At 49.2% G+C, this 23,972-nt stretch overlaps 1 protein-coding gene across 2 annotated transcripts; it reads left to right on the top strand.

Annotated features, from left to right (window-relative positions):
- Window positions 1-25: 25 nt before the first annotated feature.
- Window positions 26-22,389, top strand: WDR66 (WD repeat domain 66). Of its 2 annotated transcripts, none has more exons than XM_019507281.1 (21): window positions 26-120; window positions 1,009-1,265; window positions 1,532-2,059; window positions 2,510-2,650; window positions 3,618-3,727; window positions 4,208-4,313; window positions 5,262-5,342; window positions 5,914-5,991; window positions 6,506-6,550; window positions 7,255-7,472; window positions 9,537-9,731; window positions 10,681-10,928; window positions 11,022-11,170; window positions 12,194-12,367; window positions 13,350-13,534; window positions 13,933-14,047; window positions 14,158-14,321; window positions 17,246-17,336; window positions 17,544-17,687; window positions 19,707-19,935; window positions 21,123-22,266. In XM_019507281.1, the coding sequence occupies exons 2-21, from the start codon at window positions 1,026-1,028 to the stop codon at window positions 21,383-21,385; spliced, it is 3,504 nt and encodes a 1,167-aa protein (XP_019362826.1). In that variant the 5' UTR covers window positions 26-120; window positions 1,009-1,025; the 3' UTR covers window positions 21,386-22,266. The 2 variants fall into 2 exon arrangements, with proteins under 2 accessions (XP_019362826.1, XP_019362828.1); XM_019507283.1 differs by lacking the exon at window positions 26-120 and having other exon boundaries at window positions 783-1,265; window positions 21,123-21,224; window positions 22,173-22,389.
- The last annotated feature ends 1,583 nt before the right edge of the window (window positions 22,390-23,972 follow it).

Genomic DNA, 23,972 nt, shown 5'->3' with positions numbered 1-23,972 from the left:
AACCCTCTTCCCCTCCATGCAGCAGCTTCCCCTGCAGCAGCTCCGTATTTCCGGCCTGTCGGCAGCGGTTACTATGGGAACGGGCATCACTACAAACAGAACCGGGGCGAGCGGCGGCGGGTGAGTCAGGGAAGGGGCTGGGGGCGCTGGGGTGGGGTCCTGGGGAGAGGCCGGGGGAGAGCGGGTTGGTGGCTGGACCCTAAGGAAGTCAGGTGTGCGGAGGCCTGGCAGCGTGTGGGCTGGTTTAGGGAGCTGGAGAAGAGGCTGCGGGGGGCTGGGCTGGGCAGGACCGCCGAGGGGGCGGCTGTGGGAGCATCCCCTGGGGGCCCGGCAGAGCTGGCCAGGAGAGGGGCAGCGGAGGGGTTTCAGAGCTGGGCGTCCCAGCTCGGTTCCTGTCCTGCAGCTGGGTGGGCAGGCAACCCCCGGACCTGGGTTCTGGCGTAGGGAAGTTGCTAACGAGTTAAACCCTACTCAGTCGTGGGCCTCCCTCAAGATGACTGTGGCTTGGCTGGTGCAGAAAAATGTGCTGAGCTGGAGGAAAGCATGCTGGGTGGTGGGGGTAAAAGCAAAATGTGTTGCCCATATGTGTGTGTGTGTATGTGCCAGGTGCGTGCGTGACATACACTCCGCTCTTGGCACCTTGGCCCACTGACCCAGACCTGCACGTCCCTCCTGTGGCTCTGCCTGTAGGACTGATGCTGCGTCCATCAGGCTGCACTAAGTGACACAGGCTTGGAAATGCCTCCCAGGGGAAGAGGCCCCCGAGCCCTGACACTGCTGGAAGGGTTTTATGTTGGAATGGGCCCAAGCTAGGCCCCTCCGTTCCCATGTTGAGCCAGGTTTCTTGGCTCGGGTTGGAAGGGCCTGATACAAACAGGCTTTAAGACCTGGGTTCCAGTTGCTCGCTACATAGCATCCGTTTAGGAAATGTGCCAGGGAGGAACAGTTAAGTGCTGAGAACTGAGAGGCTGTGCTGGGCTTTTAACCCACTGACGTGTGTTTTGGAAGAACGTGTGTAGGAGCGGATGGATGATGATCCTGGCGAAACCCCGTTGAAGGGATCAGCAAGAGGAGGCACTGAAAATGGTGCAGATCCACCAGGAGCTCTGCAGGAAGAAGAAATGTCTCAGGAGGCAGAGTCACCGAAGGAGGTCACAGAAGCCTCCCTTGAGGGGACGCAAGGTGACCTGGGGCCCCTGGATGTGGTGCAGGCAGACTCTGAGGCACCTCCTGAAGAGAGCAAGCTGCACACCACGATTTCACATGTGAGTATGAATATAGCAGGCATCCACAGCAAGGTCCCTGCATCTGCTGCATGGGATGTCAGAAAAGGGTACAGGAGGCCTGAAATGGGCTCGTCACCTATAGTGCGACTTAGCACTGAAAGCAGCTTTAATAACCAGTAGGACTGCAGCGTACAAACGAGTGACAGTCCACGGCATGATAATTGGCTGGGGTGGTAGAGGGGATGATGTGGCATGGATGAGATGATTTTGCAAAGCATGTATTGAAGCCTGTGTTCATTTTAAAGGATGCTGTAGCTGACGTCCTGGAGACTCCATCCAATGAACGAGAAGAAGCCGCAGAAATACTGGAGGATGCGGATCAAGGTGAACAGCTTCCCCCAGCAGAGACTCAGCCTGAGAGCGTGGCTCCCACTGTGCTGTTGAGTCCTGTCGGCAGGGAGCAGATGTGTGATGCTGCTGAGCTCCCATCTGCGGGGAGAGCAGAAGAACCTGCAGAAACAACGGGGACATTGGAGGGTACAGGACCAGATGAAGAGCTGACTCCTGCACAGCCTCCACCAGGGAGCGAGAGGCTGACACCTCCACGCCCCACCAGCAGCGAGCAGGAAATGCAGCAGCTGGGTCAGGAAGGCCAAGAAAGTCACCAGAAAGGTCTGGGAGGCGAAGACCAGGGGAGCTCAGCGGAGCAGGAATCCCGGAGCAGTGAAGGAGGTGCTGTCATGGGCCAGGAAGAGGAGAGGGCATCAGCGGTGTCCTCGGCCACTCCAGGCTTGTTGTTTGAAGAACAGAAGTATGAGAAAACTCATCCGCTTGTGAGTATCTCACATGCAGTGCAGAGCCCTGCCACCCTCAATAGGAACACCAAGTCTGGGGATATCTGAGAGAGACTTCCCCCATTTAAATCATTTTTTAGCTTCCCGAGGGAAACGGCTTTGCCTATCAGACTGACTTTTTCAGCTGAAAGTCAGGATGCCCCTGTAAGGGGCTGAAATCCAGGTCTGAATGTTCTGCCAAAGCAGCTTGAATGGGTCAGAGGGCAGTTTGCTGTGGGGAAGGGTTTTGCTCTGGTGTGGCACCATGTGCTCCTACCCTTCACCCTAGGGGTAGCTGCATTTTGGAGGGCAGTGAGGCCACTGCAAGTGAAGCGCAGGTTGCTCCTTCAAGGTGAAAGGTGCCATCAAGGTGGAGGAGACCACTTCAGGAATGTTCTCATGCTGCCTGGCATAAATGAGCGCAACCATGTTTTTTTTTTTTTTTTACAGAGCTTGTCTTGGGTGTTCGGTTACAACAGCAAGCTCCCTGTTTACAGCCTGCTCGATGAGGAGAACAGGGTGATCCTGTACGTTTCTGCTCACACTGCTGTGATCCACGATGTTGTCAGGAATAGGCAATATCACCTGCAGGTACAGAACGCCTTTCCTTCCCCGCCCTGTCCTACAAGGGCAGGCCCTAACCCCACAAAATGATCTGCAACCAAATCCAGCAAGGGAAATGGAAGACTCCTGTACATTTTGTGTCTATGAAAACTAGCTGGTGCCAGCTGCATTTTTATTCCTCTGCCAGTCAGAAGAGCATTCATGAGTCCTACTTATAATCAACTATCTCGCTGTACTGTGGTGTTATGGTCTCATCTCACCTGATTCTTACTTACAGGGGAATATTTACAGCCTGCTTGTGTTTGTGGCTATGGAGCACCCTGCATGTTTTGGGCAGTTCTTTATGAATTCGTTATTTTCTGCCATATAACATGCCCAAATAGAACACATACTTCTATTTTTTTGGAGGCTCTAAACCCCACTCACTGTCCCATTGCAATGTGCAGTTAGGGAAGGAGCTTCCCATGGGGTCTGGAAATTTGGCAGGGGCACGGGGAAGGGAGGGAGTGGTGGCAGCATTGATGGCTATGCTCCCCCCGCCCCCAAAAAACCAAACCAAAACAACAAAAACTTCTTGACCTATAGGGAGCCCTTTTTGTTCCGCATAATGTGCACCCAATTTCCCTCAGCTAGTTCTGGCAGGAAAAGTTGTAAGTTATGTGATAAAATGCAGCATTGATAACAGTGCTCTCACTTAATGCTGATCTCTGAAACAGATCTACATTACATGGCAGCCTTGTTAAAGATGCTGTTTTGTTATTTGTTATGAACATTATGTAGTCAAGGGCCTCCATGCTTCAGGCACAACATGGTCAAGGCAGGAGTGAGGGGTTTATTGAAGGGGTAAAGAAAGGGGGAAGTGGTGCTGGCTAAGGTGGGTGTGAAGGAGTGAGACACAGGGCCTGGAGGCCTCTTCAGGTGCAGGGGAAAGCATGTGAGGTTTAATTAAACCTTCTCCTGCATCTTTCATGGCAGACTTCTTCTCACTCTGCAGGGTCACTCAAATTCTATTTCTTGTCTGTGTGTGAGTGTAGACAAGCGGTGGATTGTGACAGCTGACCAAGGACCTGACAATCTGGTTATTGTGTGGGACGCTTTCTCTGGGTAAGATCAAGCCCCTGTTTGTAAACCTTTCGATTTAGCAATTCCAGCTTCTGGTTCAAACTAAAATAACAGCATGGGCCAAGCGAGCAAGCAAGGAAAATGGACAAGGCTGCAAAGGAGCTGATGATCCTTGGGATAGGTCAAAATGCCTTCACTAAGCCTGAGATTTGCAAGCATCCTTGCCCAGGGTCAAGCTCCCAGTCCTTGGAATTGCAGAGGACTAATTTTTCCTGCTTGAATGGCCGCATGTGCACAGGAGTCTGTCTCCTGCTGATGTTGGGGAGGGTTGTTGGGATCCTATTTGAATTAGTTTATGACAATTCAGGGTTGTTTGGGTAGAATTTTTTCATTATGATGAAAAAGGGGTCCCAAAATGGCAGGCCATGGAATCTGCCTGGAGGGGGGAAAAAAAGAAAGCAAAAATGAATGCTGCAAGCTGGTGTCACTGTACTTAGCCTCTGTGCATGCTTTGCTTTGCAGGATTCCTGTGCACACTATATTCGGCCATCCAGGAGATGGGGTCAGTGCTATTGCTATTTCCCATGATGCTAAGTATTTGGCAACCATCGGTGCTGGCAGAATACAGGTAAAGGAAACGTTTTCCCTGCTGTGTCCTGCAGTGACTAAAGCCAGTGAACTGGCACTAGTGTAACTAAGACGGGGATGTGAACTGGAGATCAGCAGAACCAGGGTGGGCTCAGTTTTGCAAAACCACCTGGGCTATCGTTTCCATGAGTGCTGCCAAGTTCAGATGCAAGCTTAAGCCACAAATGGAGATGCTGTCTTTGACGCCTCTCTAACTGAATAACTTGAGTACAGCAGGAAGTCTGGTTGCTTTACGCTGCAGGCAGGAGAACAGCAGGGATTTCTTTGTTATTTTCTGTCTACATTGCTATTCTGTTTTAAGATCTGAGCAAAGAGGTAATGGGAGCTCAGCTGGAAAGGGAGTTCCCCTCAAAGACAATCTTGGTATACAGTATACATCCCACTTGGAAGCCAGGGACTATGCCAGGAGTTAGGCTAGTGGGAGACTGAACTCACTGTTGATGATGTCCCTTCCTCCTTTTTCATCGTTAGAGATCAGGAAGAGACAATCGGGCTCCTTTTCACCTGAGTCCTGAAGCCACAGGTAGTATCATAATTTCCCTCATGATTCTGCACACTCAGGCCAATCTACAGTGGTCCAAGAGTTAGTGGTTTGTACAGAGGAAGCAACAGCAAAAGTAGTTTATAACGTGTGTGAGGAGCAGAGACCCACCTCTCTCGCTTTGCAGTTCCAGGCAGTGTGTGAGCAAAGGCTGGACAATGCCGGATGTTTGCTCGTGACTTGGCCTACCCTGGGTGTGGAGCTCTGCCACTTAGTGTAAACATTTTGCTTGCCAGTGAGGCCAGGCTGGACTCAGTTTTCTTGGTTGTCCCCATGACACCCCACTGCAGGAGCTGCTGCACTGTGTATGAGCAGGATTTGGCCTCCTGAGTTGAGTAGGTTGTAGAAAGTCACCTTGGTGTAACCCTGCTCTCCCCTTTGTGTCAGAGAGCATGCGTTTGGAAGTGGACTTCGCCTGAAGAGAAACCCCAGTGTAGCATAGAGCTGGAGCCCAGATTTGGGTACCAGGTGAGTGATCTGGTAGTTAAAGGGGGTTGGCATTGTGGAACCCGTTGTAAAGTACAGAGGAGCTGGTCTCAGTTGCTCCAGTCCTGCACCTGAGGCTGGGGCAGGGTAGATGGGGACTAAGCTGGCTTTGTGTTCTGGGGCTCAGCCAGGGAGACAGCCTCATGGCTGCTGTAATTTCTACTCTGCTTCCAGTGGTTCTGGGAGGACTTGAGAACCAATGACTAGCCATAAAGCAGTACACTGCAACCACGTCTGTGACTGCCTTGTTTGCGTCTGCTGAAGGACTGTGACTGCTTGCAGCTGGGGTGACCTCTGGAACAGGTCCATTTTTCATAGTCTTCTGTGTAGGGGCCTAGTTCTGTCCACTTGACATTCAGAGAAGCAAAGGAGAACCATAGTGGAACCGGGGGTTGTGCCCCAGGTGGTGAATTCAGTGATGAGGGACATTTCAAACAAAAGCAGATAATAGTTGAAGCGTAGCAAGCTTCCCTGCCAGCGAGTTAGGGTGCTGATTTATATGAACACAATGGCCAACATGGTTTCTGACACGATTTTACCCTTTTACTTTCAGAACTACATTACTTTCAATCCAAAAGATCATGGAGAGTTTGTCAGCAACAGTAAAACTCAAGTGATATTTTATCTGTGGGTAAGTGGGAATGGTGGGGAATGATGTTCTCTAGACCTTGTAACACAAGAACAGGTGAATCCTGCCAGGAAAAAGTCAGCCCAGCACTTCATCCACAGACCTTGGACTTCAGTGTGCACTGAGCATGCGGAGGTCCTGGGAACGCTGTCTTCTCGGGAGGCAGTATGGTCTATGGAAAGGACACCTGCCTGCTCTTCCTGGTTCTGCCACTGACCTGTTGTGTGACCTTGGACAAGTCATTTCTCTTCTTCCTTCTTATATTTGTCTTGTTTGCTCCTCAGGGCAAGGGATGCTGCTCCCAATCTGCTTGCAGAGTGCCCAGCTCAAAAGGCCCCCCACCTCGGTTGGGCCTCTGAAGGCTGCTGTCATATAATAATAATAATAATCAACCTGATGCAAAGTTGGTGCCCAGATAACATGGCAATGGGCATGTTCAATAGAGCCTCTCTTTTGATTGTAGTCTGTTTTGAAAATGATTGTCTCTGAGTAACCTGCTCTCTGTGTGTCTCCTCAGGACAGTGATGGGTTGCGGTACAGTGCCCCTCTTCTAACTGACAGAGTGAGTACTGTAGATGAGCAGCAAGGTTTCCCCTGCTTTGCTTTGCTTTTGGCTGTGATGCCTGTCTGCCTCATTCAGCAAGCACAAGGTCTTGTTTGGAGTGATCTTGCTAAGTCCCAGTGCATCGCGGTGTGTCCCTGGGTCTCTAGTGTAGAGGACGTGCTGACTCATGGAGGGGATAATCCGTGGTGGGAGATGAGCTCAGGGTGGGACTCTGGAAGCCCTGGTATATTTGTGGCTGAGACCCACTGCCTTTGGCTTGCACAATAGACTTTCCTCTGCTGGTGGAGTGTCCCTGCCTTGGGACTAGACCTCAGCAGTTCCCAGCTCCCACACTTGTCTTCCAGTCACACTGCCTCACCTAGGCAGGGGCCTAGAAAACCCAGTAGCAGCTCCCCACTCAGCCAGCTGGTCAAACACTTCTCGGATGGGACCATCTGCCACTTTGGACTCTTCTTTGTGGAAGACCAATACAATTCCTCTGGCCTGGGTAGAATTTTACCCCTTGGGGGCGGTAGCAGCAGCAGAATGAAGGGGCCAAGTCCTTCAGCAGACACAAGGCATTTTGTTTCAATGAGGCCGTTTCAGAGGTTTTTTTCCTCTCGTTTTATAGTTGCTTAATATATTACCTCTCTGGAGGAGTGGGTCTGCGTACACCTTGCAGAGAACCTCATGGTTGGGGGGGGTCTATGCTTCTTTTGCAGACCTTCAACAAGGTGGTAGGACTCTTCAGTCAGTCCATTTTCCACTTTAAGAACTTGCAAGCTCTGACGGGCACTTCAGGTGGGAAGCTGGTGGTGTGGGATGCAGTCTGCCCGCCGTCCGGGCCTGCCGACTTGTCCGTCAAGCCATATAATATGAAGGCTATTAAACTGATGCACCTGCAGAAAGATGCCCTCACTGTGCTTACAGTATCTGACAGGTAACAGATTACATCCTTCCTGGTTCACCATCTTGCACTTTGCAAACCGAGCTATATAAAAGCTCGGGGGTGTGGGGGGGGTGTGGGTGTGTGCGCGCGCTTTCCACCTGGCACGTATACCGTTCCACATGTGTGTACATGAAGCCAAACTCCTTGGGCAATGGATGGGAGTGAAAGCAGACTTTCATGGACCTGCTAGAGGCTTGTTGCATGGCCACTTGCACCTGCAGAGAGCACGTGCTAAGCTCCGATGTGATTGTTCTCCGCAGGTTATTGTGTGCTGTGACTCGTTGGTGGTGAGTTTTGTGGCTTACCTCAAACAAGTGAGGGTGACGCTCGGTTTTGCAACGTACTCTCTTTTGCTTACACACATTGTAAAGTTGTTTCCGTTAGGATTGCTTTCAGTGTCAAGGCGGGATTCTCAATAGCCCTTTGTGCAGCGGCCTTGCTCTGCTCCCGACAGGGTTTTGTTCTATTGGAGCCAAGTGAGGCCGACACGGAGCACTCTTGAAAATCCCACTGAAAATGCTCCTCTGAGTACTGTTCCTCATAGCCACTCATGTGCAGAGCTAATGGGCCTTTGTAATATCGTGCTCCGTTCAGGACTGGGAGCACCATAAAACTTGTTGCTCACAACTGAACTATCTTTTATGAACATCCAAATGTTGCACTTTTAAGGAACTTGGCAGCCTGCTGGGGTTACATAAAAAGGGTTGATGGATGTCAGAGGACTTGGGCTGTTTCGCCAGCAGGGAGTGTGGTGGGAATGTAGAGAACCACGATCCCCAGTGGCTTAAAGCAGACCTTTGCAACCCCTGCAGGCAGGGAGTATTGGACCTTACCACCTTAGCAAAGCAGCAGGGAAACTGAGCCCCTTCAGAGGGGAAAGGACGGTGCTGTGTCTTGCTTAACCAATGCTGTCTGCATTTGTGAAACTCCCCAGTCCTGTGCCCCACATACAAGCACCAGGGCTCCCTAGCATCCAAGTAGGATCAGAGCAAATACGGTTTTGGCTGTTGGGTTAATTCCCTACCTTAACCAGTAGAGGGAACCAATACACACGCAACATCCATGATCTGAAGGATCCCATGGAGTAGCAGGTCGCAGCGCGTACGTTGCAGTGTAAGCCATTTATCCCAGCCCCTTGGTACGGGGCATTACTGTGCTTCCCATACAACTGTACACTTTCAAAATACTGTCCAAGCATTAACTGCCCTTCACTCACTGCCTTTCCCAGGAGCACTGTGAAGTGCCGTGACCCTCACGTTACAGATGAGGGGAGCGAGACATGGAATGCTTAAGTGACTTGCCCAGGGTTGCACAGTGAGTCGGTGGCAGGCTCAGGAGCAGGACTTGGGAACTCTTGGCTCCTAGTCCCAAGCTTAAACCTCTAGACAGTGTCGTCTCCTGGGGAGCTAAGCACGTGTTTTGCTTTTGCGCAGCAACTAGAGCATCTTCAGATGGTAATTCAGTGTTGTGAGGCTTTGTCCAGAGGTTTAAGTAACAGTCTGGAGATCAAGACTCCTGGGTTCTGTGCATTTGTGGATTCATGATTTATAGATGCCAGGGAGGAAGAGGGGATATAGATCATTCTAGATATACCCTGTTTGCATGCTCTGTCTTTAACGCATCTACTTCTGCCACTGCTGGAGACGTGATACTGGGTTAGATGGACCATTGGTCTGGCCCAATAGGGCACTTTTTATACACTGCATTTTATTAGTTCTTGCTAATACACTGCATTATTCCCACTTCTTGGAGCTTCAGTTTTCTTCTGTGTGATGTGGACCTGACATTGCCTATCCAGCAGCAGGGCTCGCGACAAAAGGTCTGATTCTGAACACCAGGTTTCCATTAAAGTCATTCTGTTGTCTTCAGTGGGGATAGCCCTGAGTTACATCAGGGGAAGTGAGAGCAGGATCAGGTTGTGAGTCTTGAAGTAACTGAGGATGGGGCCCCCTGAAGCCTGCTCCCTCGTAATATGCCCTAGGACCACAGAACATCAGCTTGCCTGGAACTCTCTTAAAAATGCTTTCCGTAATAGACCCATGTTCTTCCTTTCAGCTATTTTGTAATGTGTGATGTCAAAGGTCACATCAAATTCTATGACGGCCAGCTGCAGCTCGTGAACTGGTACAGCCACTTCAACCTGGGGCCCATCTACTCCATTTCCTTTTCCAAAAGCCCTCCTGATCCCGGTAGCTGCCGCTCAAACTACTCCAGTTCTTGCACCATAGGTGGCCAGCCCTTTATTGTCAGGTGAGCATCCTCCTGAGACTGAGCTAACCCACTGCCTGGCGCAGAACTGTTGAAATGAGTTAGTGGCTGACAGGCTTTCCTGCTGTGTTTCTGCCTGGAAGTCGAGCCTGGAGACCTGGGTGTGAAGCTGCGGCTGTTGAGCCTCCTGTCTGCTGCAGCGTCTTGGCCCTGGCGGCCCCTTCGGGAAATGTGCAAGGGTGGCAAAGCACAGGGAAGCCTCACACTGGCTCCTGCTGCCAGACTCCCAGTAGCAGTGGAGATCTCGGCTGGGGACAGTGGTTCTGCCTAGCCAGGAACTGCGGCATCTGCTTTGGTCAGGCAGGATATGGCTTCTCCCTCCCTCCTCCCTGGCTGTCTGCGGCAAATGCAGGAAACCAATCTCTCCTGCCTCCAGCCCCGCCGCGTCACAGCAGGCAGCATCTGGTACTTGCTTACAAAAGAGGGAGAGCGAGGAGGTTTGGGCTGAGCACAGGACTGAGAGCAAGGAGCCCCTGGGTTCTGTTGCCAGAGCTTCTCTAACAGCCACGGTGGCTTTGGGTGTGAGCTAGTAGGTGACCACGCCAGGAGTCGCGCTCGTGTCGGCCACTAACTGGGGTGGGGGCTGGGACTCGGTACTACTCGGACTGTGTATAGTAGCAGTACTGAGACCTGAGTAAAGATCTCAGAATTTGTCCCTTTAATTGAAACCAGCGCCTCCCTTGTAGGTCAGCTGATGACCTCTGACCCATAACAGTTTGGTGACATACCTGTCCCATAGTCTGGTTTGTGTGCTATTCACCTGGTACACAGGGAAACTGCATTATACGCACTGCTGAGTGAATGGATGAGCAGCTGTTCTTGTGCAGGGCGAGACTAGCTGTTCACGCAGTTATCAGGAAGGAAGACGCACTCTTTCTAGTCTGCACCTGTGCAATTTGGCAAGCGGCTTCTCTCACTTCATGCCAAACAGGAATTTTATCCTCTCCACGTTGGATGCGACCGTGCTGCATGTTACGCCAGAGGGAACCAAGCTGGAGAAACTGTTGGAGGAGGCCAAGGAAGCTGTTAATGCCATCTCTTGCCATCCTACCCAGCCGCTTCTTGCCATAGGCAGTCACTGTGGGCTGCTGAAGGTGTGGGACTACCAGCAAACCCAGTACCTCACTAGCAGAATATTTACTGGGGCCAGCATCCAGTGTCTGTCCTATGACCCAGAAGGTATTTTTATCTTGATGTCTTGCTACGCGTTAAGCCTCAGGCTTGTTGAGATGACTGAACCACAGAGTAATGATTCTCTGGTGCATGTTTTAGGTTCTTCCCTGGCGGCTGGTTTTACTGACGGAAGCCTTCGCATCCTTGATAGTATTTCTCTGGACGATGACTGTAAAGAGTTCAAGTACTCAAGAGGCTCGCTGACTCATCTTTGCTTCTCCCACAACTCTCAGTATCTTGCTACTGCTGTAAGTTTCTCTTTTGATATATGGCTCTTGTCCTTGTAATGTCTTCTGGTGGGACTGGAGCTTTCGGACCATCCCATAGTGTAATTCTGAGAGGACAGCTGGGCCAGCGGCTCACAAGCAGGTTAAATAGATGCTTGGCTAAGATGATTTAAGCAGGGAAGATCGTGTCTTGAGCAGGGGTCTGGACTAGATGACTTCGAGAGATCCCTTCCACCCCTACTTTCCTGTGATCCTATGCCTTTGGAAGGGTTTCCTTCTCTAAGAGCTGTTTTGCTCAGAGGACCAACTATGTTCAAATGGCACCACCCTCCTTAAGAGACCTGCGCCCTGTATCTGGTCAGAGCCTTATCTCCTGACTCCAGTGACAAAAGCACTTTTTGACTGTTCTCCACTCCTGTGATCCCTGCAGAACTGGCTTTGGGAGAGTGAGGAGTCTGTTCTGGCTTTAATCACCATCAGGTGAATTAACCTGGTTCCTCATGTCAGTGTAATGGAGGGCAGTGTTTAAAGGCGCCAGGGCTGCTTTGGGCTTGTAGAATCGTAATTATTGGTAACAATCCATGAGTAAGAAAGACCCTACACACACGGTCATTGGGTGCTCAGATCCACTGGGGGCTGGAAGTCCTGAAAAGCATGGTTTTGACTTCTGTTTTATAACTGCAAGTTGATCATATTTGCTCTAGAGTCATTGAGGCAAGGTGAGTCTCCAGGGTTCAGTGTTAGCAGTCCCTCTGCACAGCAGAAGCCTGTATTTATATATCGCAGACTGGTCGGTGGCTTTGCTCAGAGCAAGGCTGAACTTCGTGTTTGTTACTTGTTAATCACGGCATGTGTGAGTCCTGTTCAGATTCTTTCTGCTTGATCACATGTTTTATCATGATTGCCATTCTGCTCCTTTCCTCTTTTGTGGCTATCTTAGCATGCAGCTAAAAAGGCAGAAAGGTTGGTGTGATGGGCAGACAGCCGGGGACCTGATGGGCGCACCTTCTGTGTGACACTGAGATGCTTTTGTTGTTGTTGCAGGATGAAAAATTCTCAGTGACTGTTTACAAAGTAACCCTGAGAAATGGCAGAAAGTCCTGGGAACATCTTGCAGGGCTTCACGCGCACTATAAGACGATTCGAAGTGTAATATTTGGTGTCCAGTTGGACAGCAATGAACCCAGGCTCTTAAGCCTTGGGGAGGACAGACTGTTGGTAAGACATTAACCTGAAAGACAGCAGAGTGTACTGATTAGTGCAGAGGCTCTGGAGGGAAGGACTCCTGGATCACATTCCCAGCCTGGACACAACATTTGATCTCGGGCAGATGGCATTATCCCCTCTGTGTCTTTGATTACCCAGTGCTGAGGGGGCCTCAGAAATGCTTCTCCATCTCACATTTGGGAGCTGCTCCACCACTCTTGTTGGCCATGAGTGGATCTGTCCCTTTCCATGTCTGGAGGTCACAGCTTGGTGCTTGACTTTGCATCCTGTGCTAATTTTTTTTGGCCAGGTAGAGCCTCCCTTTGACAGTCGAAACACTTTCCAAGGCCTGCCTGTTTGCTCGGAGTCTAACCCTGTCCCTGTGCTCCATACTAGTCTTCCTTGGGGAAGCGATGTTATGTGCTGGGCTCGGACATATCTCCTCCCTGCCACTGTAGAGCAGCAGCAAAGGGTGTAACAGATCCAATCTGCTGCTCTTCCATGCTCCACAGGAGACTGTTACCAGTAGATGTGTGTTGCAGCCCAGCCCCCCAAAGCCTAGTGCATAGGAACATCGAAGGGGTCCCTGTGGTGTGAAGAGTCCCACACCCCAGCGTAGGCTTCCAGATCCTTCCCACTTGCCCTTGCAGTACAGGCCCCCCCTTTCCACTGCAGGGTATTTCTTCCTCCAGATCTGGCCTGTCAAGGTGACCAACTCAAGGATTCAGCATGTTGGGGTGTGTGTGGCAGGAGCTGAGTCTCTTGGGGTTCCTGGGTGGGCATTGCATTAGCTTAGAGAGTTTGAATCCATATGATGTGTAATAATTATGAAGGTGCAGGTGGGGGTTGCATCACAGCAGATTGCAGGGCTGCTGCAAGGGTTAAAGCATTAGCATTTTTAAAGCAGAATGTGCTGGAGAGGCAGAAACAGCTGAATGCGAACAGGCCTGGGCTGCCCTCTCACAGATGCTGTCATGTGTTGTCTCCCCATCAGGTGGAATATGATCTGGGCAGCAGCAGCAAAGATCAGCTGGCGATCCTGCGAAGGGACCGCATCGAGCAGTGCGCCATCCCCTTGTCTCTGGCCTGGTACCCGCCCTTCACGACGGAGTCCTTCATCCTCACGACTAACAATCAGTACAAAATGAAGCTCTATAATGCAACGACCAAAATGTGCAGGTACCTGGGAGAACTCTGCCCTCACTGAATTTTCGCACTCAGAGGTCATTCTCTCTGCCTCCCCACTTCCTCTCTTGGGGGACGCCAAGTATTAGGGGACTCTGCTGAAAAGGTTGAGCTAAGAGCTCTGGAGTCTGTGGGCTGCATGCAAGCCACCACCAGATCCCACTTTCTAGAGAGGAGGAAAACAGTGAACACCGTAGCATCCCACATAGTGTTCCCCCATAACTGTTTGTGTTATTGTGCAGCTGCATGTCTGCCTCCAGCGTGCTTTTACTAGCAGTAAAGTCACGCCTTCGGCCTCACACGTGCAGTTCCATACCAGCGCACAGAAGCATTGTAGAGGAAAAATGCATCACGGTCCATAGAGCAACTGAAAATGTTGTATTTTGCTTTAGAAAGACGCATCTGGGACCAACCTATGGTTCCCCTCTTGAGAAGATACAGATCCTTCCAGTAACAAAAAGTCAGGATCCTCAGAAGCGATACCTGGCCTATATTGCAAAAGATAAGGTATGGAGTCCCTGTATGTCCGGTCAGATGTCTCTGTTGAAGTGTTTAGCAGTGACATTGCATGCTGCCCCATCCTGCAGTTACCACATCTTTCCTAACTTTCTCTCCAGGTGGGTCTGCAGATTTTGCCTATGGATGGTAACCCGCACAAGTCCTCAGCTTTCATCTGCCACCCAGGAGGTGTCTCCAACCTTGCTAGTTCCTATGATGGATGCTATGTCTTTACAGCTGGGGGTAATGACCGCACCGTGATGAAGTGGGAAATTAATTTGAAGTAAGTAAAAGCTGAGAGAAGCAGCACGCCGTGGTGTGCGCTTTACACATCTGTGCAATCAACACAGCTAAAGAAAACATTCTCCTGGCAGTGAATGTAAGCCCATAAAGGGATTTTCATTCTCAAGGATCCCATTCCACCTCAGAAAAACTTCCAGTTCAGACCCTGGCTATTTGTAGTTATTCAGGGCAAGAGTGTTAATAGCAGTAGCCTGACTAATCCCCCTGGTTGTATAAGCGCTCTTTCTTGCAAGCCCTCTTATTACATAGCACTGACATTGCAGAATTGCTGCTGCATCCCACACTGCAGGTGCCTGTGTTCAAGAGACTTGATGTAAAATGGCACAGCACTGGTTTGCGAGAAGGGTTATGGTTAAAACAGGGAGGGAGAATGTCCAGAAATGCTTTGGGCACATAACAGGGGCTTGATTTTTATTTTTGTATTATGATTTTTTTTCCCCCAAACGTGCTTTGCTCCCATGAGGCACCTCAGTGAAGTGACCAGATTCACAGTATGAGCCACCGGGTGCTGAACTCACTGAACTTTGCTTTATCATGAAATCTCTTGGGAATTGCAACTGTGAGAGGGCTGATGCCTGGCAGTGCAGAAGCCTGGAAAGTAAAGACACTGAACGCCTGTAACACAGTGTTGCAGGCTGGGGTGGTGATTAATACATCGGTGTGTATAAAACCCTTCATATGGGAGAGAGGCTGTGTCAGTACTTTGGAGAACCCTTCCTGCTGGTCCGTAGAGGGGGGAATCTTAAAACCAGGCAGTGGGAGTGGGGGGTTCGGGAAGGAAGGTGGTTTCTGGAGGAAAGTGGCACCTCCTTTGAAGTAGCTGCAGGACAGAGACACTGGAACAGCACAGATATAATGCACCGTGCCTTCAGCTGGGAGAAACAGCATGTTCCTGGGAAGTCCCCACTATGTTGAAAGAGAGGATTTAGCAGCCATAATCCTGCAGGCTCCCCCCTCCCTCATGAGCAGACACACTGAGGTCATCGGGACTGCTCGCGTCTGTGAGGAACGCTTTGTGAGAGCAAGGCTTTGCAGCCTCAGTCCCTGACTGCAGCAGGGCATTGAACGCCATCCCTGTCTGCATGCCCCTTCGGTGCTGCCTTGGCTCAGGCGCCTGGAATTTCCCTTTGCAGGCTTCCCACTGAAGGGCTGTGCCACGTCGGTGTCCAGGGCCTGGAGGGAGAGGCCTGGTTATACTGCTTGCTTGGTAAAGGTGACACACACAGAGGAGAGGTTTCAGAGGCTGAAGCCATTCATTGCAGCGGGGGTGTCAGGGCAGGAAGGATCTCCAGTACCAGTCTGGCAGCAGGTGGGTGGAGAGAGGTGCTCATACGTCCAGCACTACCTGCAACTGGGGAGCCTATCCTACACGGCAGAGCAACCTCAGGCTTAAAAAAGAAGGGGATGGAGCTTCCTGCTGTGCAAGCTGGAATTGAATGGCTGTGGGGTGTGCATGTCTCTTTTTTTGTAGCGCCTGTTGTCCCTCCGCATCTAAAATGGGAATGTATTCTCCTGTCTGCTGTGATAACTCAGCCCTGCTGAGCATTGCTTTTCTCTCCGGCTAGATTCTTTTTTTCTCTGCCCCCCCCCCCTTTGGAGTGCAAGGAATGGTGTGAATTTACAAAATTAAGAGCTCTCCTCCTCCAACTCCTCCCCCAGCAGAGAGGCTTTACTCCTCTGACACATGTACCTTGCAAATCACTGAGTTGCAACATTGCTCACTTCGACTATGGCAGGTCCTGATGCTTCCCTGGTGATGGCCCTGCAAAAGTGCGGTGCTAACGTTCGTTGAACCCGAGTGCCAGAGCACAGGAGATCTGACTGGGGAAGCAGTGCTTTTGTTTATTTGTGTTTCCCACTTCATGTGCCAGTCAGCTGGGGGGGGTGGTGTCAGAAAGGACGACATTTTAACGAAGGGGATAGAATATAAATGATCCTTTTTTATAAAGGTTGGCCAGCGTCCAGGCAACATTGAATTTCTTTGTAATTTGTTTTTGGAGCAAAGCTCTTTACGAGCTAATTATCACATTATTGCTGTTTCTGGCATCTGTGGTGTCTCCGCTATGTTTAGTGTCCAAATAACTTAATTATAAAAGCTTGTCAAAAGCGCAGTGAGCAGTGCAACAAAGGTGCGGGGCACAGCTGGTTGTTATGCGTGGGGCCACGCGCACGGGTGTTACCAGTGTGGTGGCAGCACCCAGCTCTGTGTTTTGTTCCGTTTTCACTGTGGGAGCTGCTGCTTTTTTGCATCCTCACTGACCCACGTGGCTCTTCTGGCTCCAGCTGCCTGCAACACTGAAATGTTGAGCAGAGATGATAGCGCTCGAGCATTTTTAGCATATGTCTGCCAGATGTGGGCCACTGTCATTTGCTGGAGGGAACACAGAGCCTGGGTAACTGATATCGGTGACTAACAGGGAGGGAGCGTGTGGAATGGTTAGAGCAAGGGAACACAAGGCGAAAGTGTGTGTGTTCTGCCGTGAGCTCAGCACCTGAGCCCTTCACGTGTTCAAAATGCTGCCCTGACATTAGCTACCATCTCTGGGAGGTAGCACGGTTAAATACCAAACAATGAGGCTTCAGCGAGTCAGCGGTGAAGCCAGGATTAAAATCCAGGAGCTCCTGGCTCCCAGCCCTGTGCTCATTCCTGTAGGTTTAGAGGACTAGTTAATAATCATTACTTTCCTGGGTATGTAAAATATCGTGGAGACCCTTGGATGAGAAGTGCTGATGCAGCGCGGGCTGGTGATGGAGGAGCACCTGGCTCAGGGCAAAACCGCCTCTCCTGTTTGCTCGGAGGTGGGCAGATCTGACTGACTTGGCAGTTGTAATGGGCAGAGCGGGGAGAATGACATCCCTCCTTACACAAATGCATTCAAAGCTCTCCCTCTTTTCTCATCCCAGTGCTTTGGAGGCTGCTGTTTCCCTGGGTGGTGAGGATTTGATCCCATTCTACAACCTGCTGGATGGTGGCAGAGATGGCGAATTCTTCAGGGTAATTTAAACTCGCAACAAACGTTATGTGGTAACATCTGGTTAAGATTTTAGATTTAATTCATAGCAGTCTGGCAATTTTTTTGTGTCCAAATCTGCTTTAACAACAATCTCATTGATATTCCTGTTAGTAAATCTTAAAAGAAGCTTATCTTCTGTGCCTATTGGGTAACTGCTCTTTACTTTATTTCACTTAATTCCTTCTCAGGAGCTGGAGGACTATTTTTACTATGCACAGCTGCGGAGCCAGGGCATTGATACAATGGAGACCAGACAGGTGTCAACTCACATTCCCTTGGAGGAAGTTCCTTTTGTAATGCGAGCAATGGGGTATTATCCATCAGAGGAAAAGGTTTGTGTGGCTTTGTTATAGAGCATGGTTATGTTTACGGAGTATGTGTGCCGGCAGATCCCAATTTCTGGACTTAAGCTGTTCAGTCTGGACACAGGGTGCTATGACTGTGGTAAGAATTTGGCTCTTTACTTTGCCCTATGCATTTTTTTTTTTTAAATACTCCTTGGGAACTGGGTGGCTCCAGGAACTTGAGATCAATCCTGTCCAGGTCAGGAGAGCTCACAGGTTTTCCTCTGATAGCTGAGCAGTGGCCTAGGTCTAGTTCCCAGTGGAATAAATATTGAAGCACAAAAATCATCCACAGAGGAAACGTTCTGTGCTTTGGAAGGAACTGGGAGGGCATGGAGAATGATTTGAGACCCACCTGGAGTGTCATCTGCTGGTGTTTAGCCATAAACAAAGAGGATCTGAAACTCCTGGCTCTTTATACCATGCTTGAAAACCTCTTGCTCACCCCTTTGTGCCTTGCAATGACACTGAGAATAATCTTATGTGAATAAAGCACCTATAGCTGTGTATGTTGCTGTGTTGCTAGATATTTTCCTTGGCTCATCGTGGGGGAGGAAGGAATGTATTCTTCTAAAGCGTGGTGGCTTCAGGAAGCCTGAGGAGTATTTCTTAAGAAGGTGTAACAGTAATACATTTCAGAGCAGCATCTCAGTCAAGAAAGCAGACACTAAACCGCCTTGAAACTAGGCAACCTCCAATCCATTGCACAAAGCAGATGGGACAAATATAAAAGCACAGAGAGATCATCTGTCTCCAGAGCATTTTCATAAAGAAAAAGCAGAAGGGGAAAAAAAATCAGCATGGGCCCACTAACAGGGCTTCTGGGAATTGGTGCTTTTCTTTTGTGCTTTGCTCAGGCTGGTATGAAACTGAAGCCCAGACCAGCTCACGGTGAATTCAAGTTGCTGTTTTTGCCCGGCACATTCATAGGAGGAATATAAGTCCATATTTCCATCTTCCCTGGGCCCCATTCAGTGGAAAAACTTGTAACATGAGGACAAAGGCCCAGGGCTGAATGCAAAAGCTTCCCCAGGGAGCTCTTGCGTCAGCGTCCCTTCCTGGAGAGTAGAATGCTTGGTACGTGTTGGCACTGGGAATTGTCCCAGCGTTTAGCTCTGCTTGTCTCTGCAAGGAGGCTGGCTCTTCAAGCGGAGCACAAAGAAGGCATGGAACAGAACCTGCCTTTTGAGCAAACATCTGCAAGGCTGTGTGCTGCTCTGACACAGTGCCAGGTTTCAGGGAGACTGCTAGTGACAAGGACAGGCCTGGACTGCCTGACTGCCCAATAGAAGAGCTTCTTTATGAGTGATGCAGGGGAATAAAGGGCAGGATGTGGGACCCTTTGAGCAAATTCCAACTCTGTCTTCTGCAGTTGCAGAGGGCCCCAGAGGCAGTTCAGCTCCGGATGTGTGCGCGCTGGGAGTGGGGGCAGGGAGAAGAGGCTTTCTGAAGCTCATCCAGGGTGTGCACATCATGTAGCCCAGCTGTAGAGAGAAGAGTCCTAGACACAGTTGTGTTGTGGGGTGGATTCACTGCTTTATGCATTGACTGCCTGCAATCCCCTGACTGGAGATGCAGCTGCAAGGGAGGGTTGCAGGAGCAGCCACGGGGTACTGCACCTCTGCGTGGCATGGCCAGATTGATTCCCACCCCCCATCTCGTTTTGATTTCTCGACATATTTCACAACCAAAGATTTCCCCAGTATATTGCACGCCAGGCAAAATGCTTTCCTGAGAGGAGAAAGACCCTGGAGTATTGCAGGAGTTGTACTGCTGGAGTGGATGTAATTGTGATTGTAATAAACAACAACTGCTCTAAAGTGACATGGTCAGCTAATCTGAGGCTGGATTCTAATCATAGTGATACTTGCGCAAACCCCGAGTAACTCAGCTGGCTCCCGTGGAAGAGTCTGGATTTGTTCTGGCATCGCTGAGATCAGAAGCTAGCCTCGTACTTTAAAATAAAAGAAACATTTTTATAGCAGTCTCTCTTGCCTTGACTTTTAGATTGAAGATATAATAAATGAAGTAAAATTCACTGAGTATGTAGCTACTGGGAAGCAGGTTACCAAAATCAATTTGGGAGATTTTATCAAACTCTACATAAATCATCGACCAGCATTTGGCTTGTCAGTTAAAGAAATACAAAGTGCCTTTCAAGTTCTTGGCTATGAAAATGAGAACGGAGAAAAAGTTATTAAGAGAGGAGACTTGCTACAGCTGCTTCAGTGTAGAGGTGAGCAATTATTTTTCCTGACATTAGCATGAGGTTTGCTGGTTCTGTCCCCCATTTCAAAAGTATCAATGCCAGAAAATAAAGTGAGTCAGAGACCTAGCTCTGTCCCTAAGGTGTTACCCCATCTGTCTCAAAACTTAACATTAAATAATTAAACACATTGTAGTCTCCTCTTTGGAAATCACTGCAAGCTTGAAGCACCCCCACTGCTGCATGGAGAGTTCCAGACCTTGAAAATTATTAAAGTGACATTTTATACATTGATACACTGTCCAAGAAATCAGTAGTAGGAATTGAAAGGGAATCCAGAGGTGAGTGAGGAAAGCAATTAGAGGCCTGGAATGAACTCTACAAAGCGGTACTGTTTGGCTTAAAAATCACATGAATGAAAGGGACTTGAACAAAGGTACTGAACATTGAGTGATCCCAACCTTGAGAAGGTAAATACTGGTAAGGTACTTCTACTTCCATTTTTTTATTATAAGAAGTTGGACGTTCAATTAAGTTTAAAGGCAGCAAGCTTAAAAACACGCAAAGAAATATTGTTTATTCAGCAACAAATCAATCTGTGAAGCCCATTGTCACAAGGCTTCATCGAGGTGAAGGGCTTCTTTACAGAAGGATGTTGACAAGAACTAGACATTGATACGAATGGTGATAACATCCACAAGTAGATATACAAAGCAGGATAAAACATTTGTGTAAGAGAGAGAAACACTTGTGCTTTAGGACAAAAGCTGACCATTAACTGGGTTGGGTTAGGAATACATTGTTCTGTGCAGGTTATTCCATATGAGCTGGCCAAAGAGTTTCTTGCTCCTGCTGTGAATGGCTGTGGCACAGGCCAGTGTCACACACAGAGTACTGGACTGCATGGGCTACTGGGATTTCCTTTGAAAAGGAAATTGCAAAATGACTTCAACAAACCAGTTCCAGTAGAGCCCCTCCCCTGCTCCCCCCCAGATATGAGACACTTTTATAGTGCACAAGAACAATTTTCTCTGGGATTAAATTTCTTCCATGAGGATCATTCAGTATGAGTGGTGCTGGCAGCACCTTGAAGGAGCCCCATGACTTTTTCAAACCATGTTACTTTGGCTTCCCACTATTGCTCCAGATGTGGGTTAGGTTTGCATGAAAGATATTGAAATCTTAATAAGAGATTGTTTTCATTTTACTGTATGCAGGGGAGCACATGACAGAGGAGGAACTGGCAGAGTGTCTTTCCACCCTGCTGGGCATGAATCCTGAGGGAGGAACATCTGAGCTAGGTACTTGTGATCCCACAGGTAAACATTTAATATTCTGCAAAGCACAGAAGTTAAATTTCTTTAGCTCCTTTAACACAATAATGCAACTTGCAAACCCTATCGCCCTCTGTCCAACAGCTGTCAAAAATGTGCATTTGAGATTGCAAATGCAGAGTGCACAGATCAAAGATAGTGCATAGCCCTAACTTCTGTGGGTATTGGATATTCATGCCCAGTCTATGAATCAAGCGTGCCAATGTGTAACAGTCTAAAATAGCATCCAGTGAGAGTTTTCTGCAAAGGATCTCTGCCTGCTGAAGGTGCTTTTAGAAGGAACTGCTTAGTGGCATAAGCCCCAGCCTTGATTAAAATAAAATCAGAGTAGGGTAGAAATACCACTGTTTCATTCTGAGGTAGGTCCATTAGCTGCCACACAATTTTCTAGATGTGGGGCTTGCAGATGAGACTTTGCTAACCAAAGACCAGTATATTCTGCACATCCCATGCTGCCTTTGTAAGAATTAAAGCTTAAATCTGTTCTTTTCCCCCTACATTACTTGAAACAGGAAGTTGCTTTAGTCTTTAAAGCAAATGACTACAGTTTTCTGAAATCTGAATAACCGTATCTGAGATTGAGCACATTAATAATGACATTAGAACCATTTTAAAGGAATTCACGGACAAGGAATGAAAATAACCTCATCGTGATTCACATGGTCAGAACTGGAAGAGACCAATTGCAGTGCTGTAGATCACTTAGTCTATGTCTAGTCCTCAGTGGCTGTAGGGAATGTGCTGCATCTTATAGAATCAGGCCCTTTTCTTCTCCTCACAGGAGATGTATCACTTCAACACTTAACACTATTTAAGATCCCTTTAGTATACCTTTGTAGACATTCGACTCCCAAACTACTGGTTACCAGTGTTATTGATCAGGAAACTTGATTGTTTTGTTGGGGGGGTGTTTGGCTTTTTTTTCCCCTCTAGGTGCAGCAGGTTTGATTGAAGAAGAAATTCCAGAGGAAATCACAGCAGAGATATTCACTGCTGACATTCTTGGCTTACCTATTCCTGAACCAGAAAAAAACGAACTAGAAAAAACAAATGAACGCATTAGCAGTGAAAGGTCTGGAAAGGTATAATTGCCAAGGCATTTGTAGTTTCCTTGTATTTTTTTAAAGAAATAAAGAGAATTTCAGGTGTATGGAATTCCAGGGGATCGTATCAGTTCAGTGTTATCAAGAGATTAGAAATACTCCCAAAGACTGGCCAAACAGCACTGCGGCTTGGGTGGGTGATCAAGAGGAAGTGGCTTGCTCCATGTGCAGGGACAGGAAACCCTTTGGCGGATCAGTAAATGCCCTGAAAGATGCAAAATCAGGAAGGGTTAAATGAACTTGCAGCTAATGCCAGCATCATAGCTTCCATTGCTGGTGCCTCTCCAAGGGGTAATGCTGCAGTCCTGCTCCCAGACCATCCAGGCCTGTTAGAGATGCATCGGTTTCAGGGAGAAGGAAACCTGAACTGCTGTAGTTGCTTTATGCCATTAATGATCCTCCTTCCCAAGGGGGTTCTTCCTGTGCCTGGTAATGCTGGTGTCAAGGCAGGTTTACATCAGGGCTCAGTGCAAAGCTGCGGTAATGTATTCCAGTCTCAGCACGTTAAAGTTTGTTCACAAAAAACAGACAGTCAAACAGCAATTAATAAGTACAGTATCTGATGATATGCATTGATAAGTGCGGTATATGTTATGCCCGGATGGTTAATTAGACGCAGATCCAACAAATCTCGGTCAAAGGAAGCGCATTCTATTTAGGGATGGAGATTAAAAATTGAGTTTCCTTTTTTTGCTCCTTCTATTTTGTTTTTCTCTCTGGAAGTGTTAATTCTAATTAGCCGTGTAATACCAATGGGACAGCATCTTACTCGGTGTGTGTATATAAACAGCATAATGAAGCTGATGCAAGTTGCTGTAGAAAGATTCAGTGAAGAGCTGTTGAGCACATTTCCTTCTTTACATCATCCTCGACATCAATTTGAATAATAATGTAGACCCTTGTGAAGTGTTCCTTTCAGCCGCGATGCTTGTAGGATGGAGATTAGCATTGGATCGAGCAGAAAGAGCAGGATATAAAGGGTGTCGTTTGCTTTCCAGCCGCCGTGCAACGAAGGGTCCGATAGTGCTGGGATGTGATACTAAAGAGGCATCACTTTGCATGAGTCCCCCCCAACCCTCTTTACTGATGTCTGCCCCCCTTTCATGGATGCTATTGATGTCTCCCCCCTTTATTGATGTCTTCCCCCCTTTATCGATGCCTAAATGGATAAATGATGCTATCAATGCACATATGCATAAGCATCTCTCTCTATGCCTCGTGTCAGGTCCTCGGTGGCTCTAACTCGGCGCAAGTCCGCCGTCTCCCCGGTGTCAAGCTGTGGCTCTGGCTGAGCACTCATCGCAAAGTCTCTGCTGGGGCGTGCGCCGCACTTTCGGTCGCACACCGCAGGCCCTCGCCCTCCATGGCCAGTCCTGCCGCACAAGCACTGCCACTGCACTGGGGCGATAAGCGCGGAGGTCGGGGCCGAGCGCGGACCCCCGCGTCGCGGTGCGAGGGTCGGGGCGCAGGCCTGGTGAGGGGCAGGGGCCTCCTCAGGCCTGGCAGGTGCCCGTGTTTCGGGGCGAGGGGGTCGGGCTTCAGGCCCAGGCCCAGGCCCAGCTGGTTGCCCCGCGGCCTGAGGCGCGGCGCGGTGCGAGCGGGACCCCCCGCCCGGCGGCAGGCCGCGGAG

The sequence above is a fragment of the Gavialis gangeticus genome, unplaced genomic scaffold (assembly GCF_001723915.1).
Source record: "Gavialis gangeticus isolate Ggan-Ray unplaced genomic scaffold, GavGan_comp1, whole genome shotgun sequence".
Taxonomy (NCBI): Eukaryota; Metazoa; Chordata; order Crocodylia; family Gavialidae; genus Gavialis; species Gavialis gangeticus.
Note: the sequence above shows the minus strand (reverse complement) of the source record. Positions and strands in the feature narration are given on the sequence as shown.